This window comes from Candoia aspera, chromosome 2, assembly GCF_035149785.1.
Source record: "Candoia aspera isolate rCanAsp1 chromosome 2, rCanAsp1.hap2, whole genome shotgun sequence".
Taxonomy (NCBI): domain Eukaryota; kingdom Metazoa; phylum Chordata; class Lepidosauria; order Squamata; family Boidae; genus Candoia; species Candoia aspera.
Genome location: NC_086154.1, coordinates 99,094,224 through 99,108,635, shown reverse-complemented (window position 1 = coordinate 99,108,635; position 14,412 = coordinate 99,094,224). Strand labels below are relative to the sequence as shown.

At 40.5% G+C, this 14,412-nt stretch overlaps 2 protein-coding genes across 2 annotated transcripts in view; one reads left to right on the top strand and one right to left on the bottom strand.

Moving 5' to 3' along the window:
* Window positions 1-9,919, bottom strand: part of XAB2 (XPA binding protein 2) — a 31,570-nt gene extending 21,651 nt beyond the window's left edge. The window contains exons 1-3 of the mRNA XM_063292544.1: window positions 9,829-9,919; window positions 8,769-8,917; window positions 8,309-8,432 (exon numbers count right to left, since the gene is read on the bottom strand). Coding sequence (XP_063148614.1) covers window positions 8,309-8,432; window positions 8,769-8,917; window positions 9,829-9,873 — 318 coding nt within the window. The 5' untranslated portion in view covers window positions 9,874-9,919. The remainder of the gene's footprint in view (window positions 1-8,308; window positions 8,433-8,768; window positions 8,918-9,828) is intronic.
* Window positions 9,920-9,967: 48 nt separating this feature from the next.
* On the top strand, window positions 9,968-12,713 carry LOC134489716 (protein PET100 homolog, mitochondrial). The gene is made up of 4 exons (XM_063292553.1): window positions 9,968-10,074; window positions 11,795-11,875; window positions 12,275-12,307; window positions 12,395-12,713. The coding sequence occupies exons 1-4, from the start codon at window positions 10,042-10,044 to the stop codon at window positions 12,470-12,472; spliced, it is 225 nt and encodes a 74-aa protein (XP_063148623.1). The 5' UTR covers window positions 9,968-10,041; the 3' UTR covers window positions 12,473-12,713.
* The last annotated feature ends 1,699 nt before the right edge of the window (window positions 12,714-14,412 follow it).

Genomic DNA, 14,412 nt, shown 5'->3' with positions numbered 1-14,412 from the left:
ATGAAATTACTAATATCTTTAAACAATCTTTTGATGCCTTTGAGAAGAAAATGGAAAATAGATACTCTGACTTGGAGAAAAAGATGGAAATCAAATATGGAGACTTTCAGAAAATGATGGAGAGTAAATATTCTGACTTTGAGAAAAAGATTGAACATCAAATAGAAAAAACTGCTGGAGAGGTGAAACAAGTAATGGATCGAATGGAGGTGTTAGAAACTAAGATGTATAATCTTAGTTAGAGAGAGAAAAAGAGCTTGATAAAATGGCTGTTAGAACTTAGGGACATGGATTTTTGTCTGAGACTGAGAGGAATTCCTAAGGTGAAAGGAGAGAATATTGTTGAAAAAATCCTACAGGCTTTGGCAAAATTACTGGATTGGAAGGAAGATAGAATGGAGGAGGAATTAGATAAAAGTTTTTCACATCAACTCAAGTTATGCAGCTGTCAACAATAAACCAAGAGATGTTTTGGTCCATTTTGCTAGAAGGAAAATAAAACACCAGGTTTTGCAAACTCACTTTGAATCAAGATTAAATATTGATAATGTGGATATAATTATTTTGAAAGAGATTCCTGTAAGGATTTTGAGGAAGAGAAAAGACTATGCTTTTTAACAGAGATTCTGAAAAAGAATAAAATTGTTTTTCAATGGGAAAGATTGGAAGGTGTAAGTTTTATGTTCCAACAGCAAAGATTCAGCTTGACCTCCATCCATAAGGCCAAAGACTTTCTTGCTAGATCTGGATCTAGTTGTCCTGTTCAGACTATGAAGCGGCCAGGCAGAATTATCATCAAAACACTCTTTATCAAATAACTATTTACAATAAATAAGTCCTTATGGCCAAGAGGTAGGCTGGTTCCGATCAAGACCAACTGGGTAATAACGAGGAAACCAGCAAGGTTGCAGGAAGAGGCTGTAGTACAACAGTGGAGCAGGATTCACTGACGGAGGCTGGAAGTCTGGAAGGAGCTACGGCACGTGGCAACGCTGAAACTGGAGATGAATGTCCATGATCCAGAACAACACTAGAACTAGGCTGGCACTGGGGAGCTGGGCGAGACCGAACTGGACCCACTGGACAAGACTTGGCTACAGTGGCAGGACTGGACTGGGCTCGGTGACTCAGGATAGGCTGGAAACTCTGGGCTGGAAGCTCGAAATGATGCAGAGAACTCGAAGCAAGGCTAGACTCGGCTAGAGATACTGGGCTAGGCTGGGTACTCTGGGCTGGATGCCCGGAACAAGTCTGAGAACTCAAAGCGAGGCTGGACTTGGCTGAAGATTCCTGGCTGGGCTGGAAGCTAGGCACACGACAAGGCTAGACTGGAAGTTCTGAACTAGGTGAGGGACTTGAAACATGACCGGACTGGACCACAGGTTCTAGACAAGGTCGCAAACCTGGTTCTCAACAAGATAGGTGTGATGTCAGGCACCCGGGGCACAGCTAGACTGAGCTGGAGATCCAAGGCAAGGCTGGAGATTGAAGGCGCGACAAAGCTGTACTGGAGACTTTGGACAAGGCTGGGAGCTAGAGGCGCGACAAGGCTGGACTGGAGACTCAAAGCAAGGCTGAGGACTTGAAGCACGACGAGACTGGACTGGAGACTCTGGACATGGCTGGAAACTTGAAGCAAGGCTGGAAGCACACCTGGAACGTGCACAAGGAAGATGCAGAGGTCTGAAGCTGGACACGAGACTGAGGCTGCTAGGTTCGGTAAGGAGAAGATGCTCGGTGGCAGCGGATGCAGGATCCAAGTCCACAGCGATAGGAATCACTGGCACTGATTCCCCTCCGGTTACAGACGCGGTTTCCAACGTGGGTAAGGACTCTTCTGCTGGAACTGTGAGCTCGAAGGATCGGTTGTCTCTGGAAGCTTGCTCTTCGCGCATCTGCCTTTTATGCCCATTTTTTGCACGCCTATTCCCTTCTGCAGCCAATCAGGCTGCCTTCTCCTTCGCACGCTTTTCTGCCTGTCATTTGCACACACTGAGTAGAGGATTCGAATCCTCCTCCGAAGACTGACCAATCGGCGTCTGTGACTTTTCCGGCGCTGCTGACTCATCTATGGGTTTCGCTTTTCTGGTTTCAGCCCAGTAAGTTTCTGTTTCTCCCTCTGACTCATAAAGAGTTTCATTTTCTGAGTCAGAGGCTGGCTGGAATCTCACACTAGTCTGGATCGAGGTGTAGATGAGAAACCTGCACCTGGAATTAGAACCCAAGAATCTGCTCTACAATGTGGAGTCACAGGTGCTACATCTAAGGACTTTGATGAGATGTCTGCTTAAATATGGCTTGCACTTACCTGACTTGGAATGTGAATGGGGCAAATGCCCCGCACAAAAGATTTTTTTTTCATTATTTGAAGAAATTAAACCATGATGTGATATGCTTACAGGAGACTCATATAAGGAAAAAAGATATTAAATATTTGATGAATAAAAATTTGGGAGAGGAATTTATTTCAGCAGATTTGAAGAAGGTAAATGGACTTATAATATAGTAGGAAAATACTACTGGAAAATACTAATGCCAAATTGTCTATCATGTCAAAAAAGGACTGTGGGAGTTTTCCTTGTTTAAGCTTAATTTCCTTTTCAAATGTCCTGTCCAATCATGGGTAAAGCAGTTATGAGAGGTCACTTTATTCATCATAACTGTAATATAAAAAAGAAGTGTCAGCAAAAAATGCAAACTATCTTGGATCAAAGTAAACTAAAAGAAATTGTGTTACAGAAACACCCAGTGGGTACTGGCATTTTACACCAACTTAAATTATTACACCAACAATTATCTGTGTTGACTGTGAGGGATATTGAGACAAAATTGAATTATGTTAAACAGAGACATTTTGAGTTTGCCAATATACCTGGAAAACGGTGTGAGATTCCAACCAGCCTCCGATTCAGAAAATGAAACTCTTTCTGAGTCAGAGGAGGAAATAGAAACTTAGCGGGCTGAAACCAGGAAAGCAAAACCAAGAGATGAGTCAGCAGTGCAGGAAGAGTCACAGGTGCTGATTGGCCAATCTTCGGAGGAGGATTTGAATCCTCCAATCAGCGGGCGCCAACGACGGGCAGAAAAGTGCACAAAGGAGAAGGCAGCCTGATTGGCTGCAGAAGGGAATAGGCATGCGGAGGATTGGCATAAAAGGCAGACGTGCGAAGAGCAAGCTGCTGGAGACAACTGATCCTACAAGCCTGCAGCTTCCGCAGAAGAGTCCTTACCCGCGTCGGAGACAGTGTCTGTTACCAAAGAGGGATCAGCGCCAGCATTTTCCACCGAAGAGGACTTGAATCCTGCTTCTGCTGCCACCGAGGATCTTCTCCTTGCCGGACCTAGCAATCTCGGTCTCGCGTCCAGCCTCAGACCTCTTCAATCACCTTGTGCGCGTTCCAGGCACACTTCCAGTCCTGTTTCAAGGTTCCAGCCATGTCCAGAGTCTCCAGTCCAGCCTTGTCATGCCTCAAATCCACAGCCTTGCCTCAAGTCTTTGGTGCAGTCTTGCAACGTTTCTAGCTCGCAGCTTAGTTCCAGGTCTTCGGTACAGATTCGGGGTGCCTCTGACCTCGAGTCTCACTGTGGATCTCCAGCCCAGTTTAGCTGCACATTGGGTGCTCGACATTGTTCCAGAGTTTCACACCTATCTTGTTGTGAACCAGGTTTGCAACCTTGTCTAGAACCTGTGATTCAGTTCTGCTGTGTCTCGAGTTTCTTGCTTAGTCCAGAATTTCCAGTCCAGTCATGTCTTGTACCTAGCTTCCAGCCTCATCAGGAATCTTCAGCCGTGTCCAGCCTTGCTCCGAGTTTTCAGCCTTGCTCCGAGTTCCTAGTCCAGAGTATTTAGCCTACTCCAGTGCCTTCAGCTGAGTCTAGTCTTGCTCTGAGTTCTCAGCCTTGTTCCAAGTCCTAGTCCAGAGTATTCAGCCTAGCCCAGTGCCTCCAGCCAAGTCTAACCTTGCTCAGAGTTCTCAGCCTTGCTCTGAGTCTCCAGACCAGCCTGAGTCATTGAGTCCAGTCTGGTCAATACAACCAAGACGTATCCAGAGGGTACTGCCCAGCCTCGCCCAGCATTCCAGTGCCAGCCTAGTTCGAGGGGTGTTCCAGTTTGAGGTCAATCAATTCCAGTCCCAATAGCACCACATGCTCCAGCTTCTCTCAGCTTTCTAGTCTCCATCAGAGAATCCTGCTCTGCCGGCTTGCTGCCGTCTCCTCCTGCAATCTTGCTGGTTTCCTTGTTGCTACCCAGTTGGTCCTGATTGAAACCAGTTCCTTCTTGTTTCTAAGGACTTATTTACTGTAAATAGTTATTTAATAAAGAGTATTTTTGATATTTAATCTGCCTGGCTGCCTCTAAGTCTGATCAGGACAGATGGTTGGCCTATAAATTAAGGAAGGAAAGAGAAAAGAAACTGATATTAAAAATTCAAGAAGGAAATATTGAATTAATGGATAATGAAGGAATTAAGAAATCGTTCTACAACTTTTTTTCCAGTTTGTATAAAAGGCAAGAAGTTCCTCTGGAAAAGATAGATGAGTATTTGGAGAAACAAAAATTACCAAAACTCTCACAATCACAGAAATTATTAATGAACAATCCTATAACTACTTTTGAAATGGTGGAAGCTACAAAAAGAACCAAACCGGGGAAGGCACCAGGTCCAGATGGTTTGCCAGCGTTGTATTATAGGTGTTTCGAGGATCAGCTTCTTCAGCCTTTTCAAAGATTGATGAATTCAATTTTGCAGGGCTCTGCAATGCCTGACTCTTGGAAAGAAGCCAGTATCACACTTTTACCAAAAGAAAGCCAAGATATTACTTCAACTAAGAATTACAGACTGATTTTATTGTTGAACAATGATTATAAAATATTTGCTTCAATATTGGCTGAAAGAACGAAGAAAATTTTACAGGACTTTATTCATCAAGATCAATGTGGGTTTCTACCCAAAAGGCAATTAAGAGACAATGTGAGAATAGTTTTGGACATAATAGAATATTTACAACACCACAGTGAACAGCAAGCAGCTCTCATCTTTTTAGATGCACAGAAGGCCTTTGACAATTTGAACTGGACTTTTACGCTCAAAGATTTGGGAAATATGGACTTTGGAGATAATTTTATTCAAGGAATTAAATCAATTTATGTGCCTCAAAAAATGTGTATTATTGTAAATGGCGATTTAACTGAGCCTTGTCATATACAGAAAGGAACAAGGCAAGGATGTTCTTTGTCACCTTTACTTTTTATCCTAGTTTTGGAAGTCTTGAATAGAGACTTTAGACAAGATGATCAAATAAAGGGTTTGAAGATAAAGAAGGAGGTCTTCAAACTGAGGGCCTTTGCTGATGATTTAGTTTTAATACTTCAAGACCCTTTGAATGTTGTTGAACATTTGATGAAGAAATTAAAGGAATTTGGGTCACTAGCTGGACTTAAAGCAAACAAACAAAAAACAAAGATGTTGATCAGGAATATGATTACACACAATCAAAAATGTTGATGGGTAAGACTGGTTTTAAAATTGAAAAAAAGGTCAAATATTTGGGGGTGACATTGTCAAACACGAATTGTATGCTGTTTCAGAATAACTATGTTAAATTGTGGAGTGATGTTAAGAAAGACTTGTTAAGGTGGGAAAAATCACAACTGTCAATGATGGGTCAGATATCTGTGATTAAGATGAATGTTTTGCCTAGAATGTTGTTGTTGTTCCAGACAATACCGATTTTGATAACAGATTTACCATTTAAACAATGGCAGAAAGATATCTCTAAGTTCATTTGGCAAGGGAAGAAACCAAGAATCAAGTATAAATTGTTACAAGATGACGAAGAACAAGGAGGTCTAGGTTTGCCTGACTTGAATTTGTATTTTGTTGCCTGCTGTTTGCTATGGATGAAGGATTGGGTGACTTTGAAGGACAAGAAAGTATTGGAACTAGAAGGACATGATCTCTGATTAGGGTGGCACGCCTACCTGTGGTATGATAAAGCTAAAGTTAATAAAGGTTTTGAAAATCATTTTGTTAGGCGTACCATACTGAGGGTTTGGAATAAATATAAACCAATATTGTCTCCTAATGTTCCTATGTGTTTGTCCCCTCAAGAAGCCTTTTTTAGAAGAGAGATGGTAGGCAAACCAAGCTGGTTGAGATATGAAGATTTGCTGAATTTTGAAGAAGGGATACCTAAACTTAAAATAGGGAACAACTAGAACTGGAAGGTCGTATTTGTCACTGGTTTAATTTCACACAACTGTTAGAATGGTTTAATTTGGATAAGAAGGTATATCATTTTATTAATGAAAAAACACAATTTGAAATGGAACTTTGTACAAACGATGAGCATCTTATTAAGAAAATGTATAAAATGTTGCAATTGAATTCAGAAGATGAATATATTAAAGATTGTATGATTAAATGGGCTAAGAATTTTGGGTATAATATGCTTGAACAATGGGAGAATATGTGGAACAAAGGTATGAAATTTACTTTGAATTATAATTTGAAAGAGTTTATAAAATGATGTACCGTTGGTATTTAACTCCTGATAAGCTGTCCAAAATGTATAATGGGGTATCAAATGTTTGTTGGAAATGTGTACAGGATGAAGGAACTTTCTATCATTTATGGTGGACTTGTGGAAAAGCTAAGAAATTCCGGAATCAAATATGTATCATTATTCAAAAGGTTCTCAAAGTGAACTTACAACCGAAACTGGAGCTGTTTCTATTGGGTTTCATGGACCAACAGTTTGGGAAGCAACATGGAACTCTGTTCTTATATATGATAACAGCAGCAAGACTGTCATATGCTCAAAGGTGGAAGGATCCACAAATTCCCTCAATGGAGGATTGGATGATTAAGTTAATGGAACTAGCGCAAATGGCTAAACTGATAGCATTGATAAGAGAAAACACTGTAACCAGATCTGTTTCTATTTGGAAGCCGCTTCTGGACTATTTGCTTGTAACGGAAAAAATGAAATTCTGATTTTGAGTTTTGAAGGTTAAATGGTTTGATTTTAGAGAAATAATGTTACTAAATGTTTAATTAATAGCAAGAGATTAACTTTTACGAACTTTTATATGTGTGTTGGAGAAGATTGGAAGTCACCTGTCTTTTATGTTTTTTTATCTATTCTTGCACTGTTTTAGTTTTTCTTGTTTCTTGTATTCTACCTGTTCTGTATTCTGTATTTTAATTATATTCTGAAAAATTAATAAAGCTTTATAAAAAAAAGATGTTTTGGATATTCCACAGGCTTTTCAACAAAAAGCAAGATGAATGTATATATCAACCAAATGATATTTCTAATGTACAACTTCCAACACTCCAAAAACTAGAACTGATGACTAAAATTGAATTTGTGTTTTCCTTAATATTTCCAAGAATATTTTACTACAGTCACAAACTCTGTTTCCTAAATAACTGTTCCCAACTTAGATTCCATCAGTGTAATTCAATAAAAGGTTTTTTTTTGTAAAAAAATAAATACTTTTACACAGATATTTTCACAGTTTCATTGGAATACAAGCCACCTCAGAGATCTAGAGAGGCCTGTGCCAGTTCTAGTCTTTGAGACATATGGACATAATAAAAATGCAGAATGTGAAAACAAAACCAAAAAAGAAGAGGGGATCATAATTTAAATACATTTAAACATTTTAAATAAGAACATAAGAAGTCCCCTGGTCCATCTAGTCCAGCAGTTTCCTCTCACAGTGGCCAACCAACTGCACAAGGAACCCTCTTAGTCTCCCAGCAGATGGCCTTCAGAGGCAGTCACACCGCTATCAAGGCTAATAGCCATCGATCCCCATGACCTCCATGTTTTGGTCCAACTCTTTTTGAAGCCAGCCACGCTGGAAGCCAGCACTACATCCTGAGGTAGTGACTTACATGATGTTTAAAAAAATATTTCCTTTTGTCTGTCCTGATGCTTCCAGGATTCAATTTCATTGGATGACCTCTGATTCTAGTATTTTGGGAAGGGGAAAATAGCTTCTCCTTGTCCACTTTATCCACACCAGGCATAATTTTTACACCTCAACCATGTTCTCTCTCATTCACCTACTTTCTAGACTAAAAAGTCCCAAATACCACAACCTTTCTTCATAGGGAAGCTGCCCCAGCCCCTTAATAATATTAGTTGTCTTCCTTTTCAATTAGAAAAGTCATTAGCAAGTGTTTCAAATTGAGCCCCCTTGAGCTTAAGGCACAAACCAAATGTTTTCCCTGCCCATGTCTTCTGCTCCTCTCAGGCATTACCAACCCTTTAAGTTTGCCAGCTAGCACTGTACCTTATGCATGAAGACCAGGGCACGCTCATGGCAGTTGTTCACTTCTTCATAGCTGGGATCTGTTACACATTTGCTCTTCACTTGTTTCCGCCGCTGCTTGAGATAGTTATACCAGAGCTTGTAGCTGCAGGACACAACAGAAGAGACCATCAGCATCCAAGTAAAGGAGTTTGACCTTTTCCATCTGATTGGTAGTGAACTTTGAATTGCTATCTTCACACTTCGTTGGGAAGATTCAAAGCAGCAAGGTGCTCTATCTACCCAAAATATTACTAACCTCCTTCAGCAGAGGCAAATTTGGTCAAAAATGGAGCTGGGGAGCAGAAGGGGCATCAGAGTTACTGACTTTTAAAATAAGTAGCTTCTATGAAAAACTGGGTGTGAAAAGATAATTTTAGTATTTGCACAAATGCAATTTGTCAAAACGCTCTTAATGAATGAAAGAACGACAACTATATACCTTCCTGGCAATTCCTTAAGAGCTCTCTCATAGATCAGGTTCAGGATATGCTTGGGAGCATTCTGCTTGAACTCAATGTAGCGGTTCCAGCACTTGACAGAGAATGGGTTGCGCAAGATCTCTTCCTCATACTGTAGGTCTTCTTCCTCCTGTGTGGGGAGGTGATATAAATTTAGACAAGAAATACTATTTTCTTTCACCGAACTGCCCTACAACTTCAATATCTCAACAATACTACTTTCAGGTTATTTCCATAGGATAGATTCATAGCATTATGTAGTAATAAAAACATATGGTAGGAGACAAAAAAAAATCACTAAACACTCATTCTAACTTCAATTTCATTAAAGAGCCATTGGCACATCTCTGTAACTCTCCTGTTGTCCCTATCCACACCATTGGTTATATGGGAATAATAATAGTGACTTATCTTACAGGATTATGTTAGTAAATGCTGAAATAATTGTTGTAGGAGACTTGGAAATACTACTATTCTATGCCTAATTGAAGTACTAGATAATGATGCTGGGGTCCCTCCTGCCCACCCACAAAGGCACAGAGAGATGGCAACCATACTTATCTTAAAATGTGCTTTCAAAAGCAATGCTGCATTATGTGATTTTCATCCTTTAATCATATATTGTTAGAAAGAAGCTTGTTATGCAAGCCATTTATGTGTGCCTATACATTTTCTAAAGTGGATTATCCTAAAAGATATAATGCAGACAGTAGCTTCAGTCAGCCACGAATTCCCGTCTGATTTTTTTCAGAGCAACTTTCATTCCTTCCATCGCAACGACAGGGTTGCGATTCAGAGTTGACAGCTAAAAAACATGCTGCAAAACCGATCCACTGTAACTATACTGTTTTTCCTGCTCACGGTCCAAGTGTATTTATTCCATTGGGAAAATAACGTAGTTTGCACTTGCTCGAAGCAAGCCTCCCCTTCTGATTCATAGCTGTTCTGATGAGAAAGCGCCCTGCAATTTAAACATCGATCGAAGCCAAACCTCCCGACCCAAGGACCGCAGGGACCCATCCTCTCTCCAGCCGTACTCACGAAGAAAAGCTCCCGCCGTCCTAACACCGTCTCCAACTCCGGCATCACGGCCTCTTCTTCCCCAGGCCAAATACAACGCGCAAAGATGACGTCTCCTGGCCCTGAAATTTAACGTCAAATCAGTCGCTCGTCTCGGTTGGACATCTTGCATTGGCAGACCTCCTATTGGCCATCGGAGAGCGGAGGCAGGTTCCCTTTCTGTCGCCAGGCGTCATGCTGTCGAGGAACCAGCTTGAGATTTTCCGGGTCTGTGATGTGATGGCGGCGGGAGGGGGCATTTCTGCTTATTAGAGGAATGGATCAGGTGGAAGCCTCTCGGCAAGGCTTTCCGCCTTTTGGCGGGCCGCTAGATCCCGGGCGATTTCCTCCGCCCCGCTTTGGGAGAAGGGGAAGGGTCAGGGACGGAGAACCTGCCACACAGGCCTCTGTGGAGAATTCGGGAAAAAGCCCTTAAAAACGGCACTCTTCTTTCTGAAGGAAAAAAAATGCGGGTTTCCATTTGTGAACTCTAAGCTGCACTTGTTAATATACTTTGCAGGGAAACGCCGCCGCCTCTCTCCCCTTCCCCGCAAGTACTCCTTGGGGCTTAAACTCGACTCAGGAGCAGTACCCGCTGTTACCCGGAGATGAGAAACTTGGAGATACTGAGGAAAGGGGTATTGGGTGGAATTGGCTGCCTTCTCTTCTCCTACAGCGGTGTTTCTCAACCTTGGCAACTTGAAGATGTGTGGACTTCAAGTCCCAGAATACTCCAGCCTGCATATGCGGGCTCGGGAATTCTGGGATTTGAAGTTCACACATCTTAAAGATGCCAAGGTTGAGAAACACTGCTTTAAGGCATGTGTCGAGTTTTGGTGTAGTGCCAAAGAAGAATATCCTGAAAAGGTTGCTAAAATACTCCTCCCTTTTCCAACCACAGACTGTGTGAGGCTGAATTTTATTTATTTGTTGTTGTTAGGTGCCATTGAGTCATTTACAACTCATGGCGATCCTATGTATAACAGAATGAAATGCTGTTCAGTCTTGCGCCATATGCCTGACTGTTCCAATGTTTGCATCCATTGTTGCAGTAATTGTATCAATCCGTCGCACTGAAGGTCTTCCTCTTTCCCTCTGGCCCTCGACTTTACCAAACATGATGTCCTTTTCAAGCGATCGGTCTTTCCTGATGATGTGCCCAAAGTATGAGAGTCTAAACCTAGTTATCTTCGCCTCTAGGGAACATTCTGGTTGTATTTCTTCTAAAACTGATTTGTTTGTTCTTCTGGCAGTCCATAGTATTTTCAGTACTCTTCGCCAACACCACAATTCAAATGCATCAATTCTTCTATCTTCCTCTTTTAACGTCCAACTTTCACAGGCATATGTGGCAATTCCAAAACAACAGATTGAATGCAGAAGCAGATAGGAGAATCCAACTGTCTTCTATTGAGCCAGATATTAAAAAGATTTGCAAAACTGTAAAACAATGCCATTCTTCTCTCTTTTTTGTTGTTTTGTAAAATATAGTTATTTTTGTCTTTAAAATATTTATATTAACATGTAAATAGGTTTATTATTTTTACATGAATTCATAAATATTATAAAAATGTTTTCCATTTTAATTTCTAATGTAGTAAATATTGAGAGATACAACTCACATTAGCAACAGTTCTTTGGGGTCTTCAATAATTTTTAAGAATGTAAAGGGATCCTGAGACCAAAAAGTTTGACAACTGCTGCCATAGAGAATAGTGCAGCTCTGGATATCACCAGTGGCAGTTTCCTCTTTTTCTTTCTGATACCAAAAGAACTTAGTTCTTGAAAGGAGAACAGACCCTTTTCCTTTTTGCCATTTTGTAATATCCTGCCCTTTAAGAAAGGGGGCAAGAGGAAGAAAAAGGAAAAAAATCTAATACAAATCCTGTAAAATAATTTTTTTTGTTTGATTCAACCAATGGCATCTGACTTTTTCTTTCTCTTTCAGATGGTGCTATATCTGACCTTCCCCGTTGCTATATTCTGGATCGCAAATCAGTCAGAATTTTTTGAAAAATATGCCATCGCAGTAAGTCTTCTCCTGTAATTAAAGGAGAAAAATATGGGCATTTGTTTCCAAAGTTTCCCTGATATGCATTTTTTTTCTGTTTTGATTTAACCTGCAAAAGGACTTGCTCAAGCATTTGGCTGGTCTTGGTGGTCTATTATGTTAAAATAAGAAAATGCACAATTGTGACAAGCAGGACATTCAGTAGAAGATAGCAGTGCATCTTCCCTCCTAAATGATGCACTCTCTTTCCAGTTTCCGGTCAACTATTTCTTTTAAGCACAGCATTTCACTTGCCCAATTCTTTCCTTTTTTTTTTTCCTTGCTGGCATTTTATATTCTGTGACTGCTTGCTATATTCACTTATGACACTTTTTTTTTTGCATTCTCTTAATTGTTTTTTTGATACTTTTCCTGCAGGGCAAGATCTTTCAACCTCTAACTGAAGAGCAGGTAAATGTGTTGCTGCAATAAATGTCATTATTGTACATCTTGGAGAAAAATAATCTATGGTGAAAATGGCATTTCTGTCTTCTCCAGAGAAAAGAGCTAGAAGGCTTTAGAAAAAGGGTACAGGAGATGAATGAGAAGAAGCTGCTGGAGTCAACTAAAAAATAATGGAGTGGCGTTCTCCTCCCTATAGTTTGATGTATTCTTAAGAAGATTGCCATCAGCATGCCTTCTCCCTTTAATTCCAAAAGACTTTGGGCAATGAAATGAAGTGGTTTGTATTCTATAATAAAAGTTCTGTATATATCTAAGACACTTTGGGGATGAGAATGAGATAAAATTGATTTGGTTACTTCAGTTGTGGCCAATCTCTTGCAATGTATAATCATTAAAATGGGTCACTGACTTGACAACTGTCTCATGTGAATCACCTTGACTAAAGCAGCATATAATAAGCTTATATTATATAGAGGAGGATGGTGGTGATGGTGATGTGTGTTCCTGCCCTTAAAGTTCGTGGTCTTTACTCACACTGGCCAAAGGGTCAGGAATAAAGTTGATCAGGTGGGACCAGTGAAGAAAGTATTGGGTATATATTTCCTCAGATTTACTAAACAATTGGACTTAATTCTTATGGGAAGCAATTTTATTATTTTATGGAGATAAAGAGCTACATTTTTGCTCCTTTTGGAAACTTTTCTATGCTCTACAGGTTTCATTTTATTCATATTTCATATGGCAACACAGCTACCTGCTAGCATTTAAGTGGTTTATGCATACAGTACAGAGCATTTGTGAAGGAAGTGTGTGTTTTCTTCATGCTTTAGCAAATTTCTTTTGCATGTGTACACTCATAATGATAGGCATTAACAGCATGGGTATATTTAGAATGTACCGTTCCCATATAAATGCAATTCTTGCTGCCATTCTATTTGTATGAAGGTCAATTCTATCATAATAATGTTTGATGGAATACTTGTGAAAAGTATTTCAATTCAGAATAATGGAATGTACTCAAGAGACAACTAGGAAAAGAGATGCCTGCACATTCTTCCTGCAAAACCTCTCTGCTCTCTTAAAAATATCCTGCCATTGATGGGAGTCTTGAAGGCTTCTTTGAAATTGTTCCCAGTATATATATATATCCATAGCTACTCCTCCATACTAGCACTTGGTTCAGTTGGCATCCAGCAGCTTGTTTCTGTACCCCCATGACACTTTCTGACCAATGGTTTGCATAGCATAAGCAGGTCAGGTATTACTAGTTGATTTGCAAAGAATATCTGAGTATCCTGCAACAAACAACAGCCACCCAGATGTGTTTTCCACAGGCTGTGGCCAAAACCCAGCTCACCTAAAGGAACCAAATCACTTTGAATTACTTAACTATCCCTTCCTACTAGGTCTGCATGCTAGCCATACAATCTCTGATATATGGTCAGTGAATGTACCCAGTTTGGTTTACTGGGCCACAGGTTCCTGACTGAGTCTTCTCCCTGTCACCACTCAAGGTCAGTTCAGCTTGCTGTGAATGTTTTCTTACAAGGCACTTTCAGTAGTTCATATGCATGTGTGTGTGTATCTGTATTGGGGGGGGATCTCATAGGTTTGTTACTGAATACAGCTGACACGTGTGTGGGGGTACCTTTTACCACCACACAGCCCACGGTGGCCTCTTCATGTGGACCTAATGAGACACTGCATGTAAATGTTTGTCCTGGAAAATCAGCGATTGCATTTCCTAACAAATGATTCCTTACTTTCTGCTTCTTTTTTCCAAGGCACTTTCCCCCGTGGCAGTTCTGTGCTGTGTGTTACCAACCAGAGTTGTTCAAATCCTATAAGAAGCGTCTTGCTGATTTGTAATGGGGAATCAACAGGCGGGCAGAATAAGGGCTAAGTTCCTGAATTTATTTTTTATCTCCTTTCCAGTTTTCCCTTTTAGAAGTTTTCTTCCCCTTAGGCTCACCAGCTCTTGCTGTTCTTGGGTCATGTGTTATTTGCATTTATGTGGGCATAGGGTGAAGTTTTGTCCTCAATGTGCATAAATCTGAAACTACTTTTTCTTTTGCTAATATTGACAGTCATGACCAAAGCGTCACAAAGTG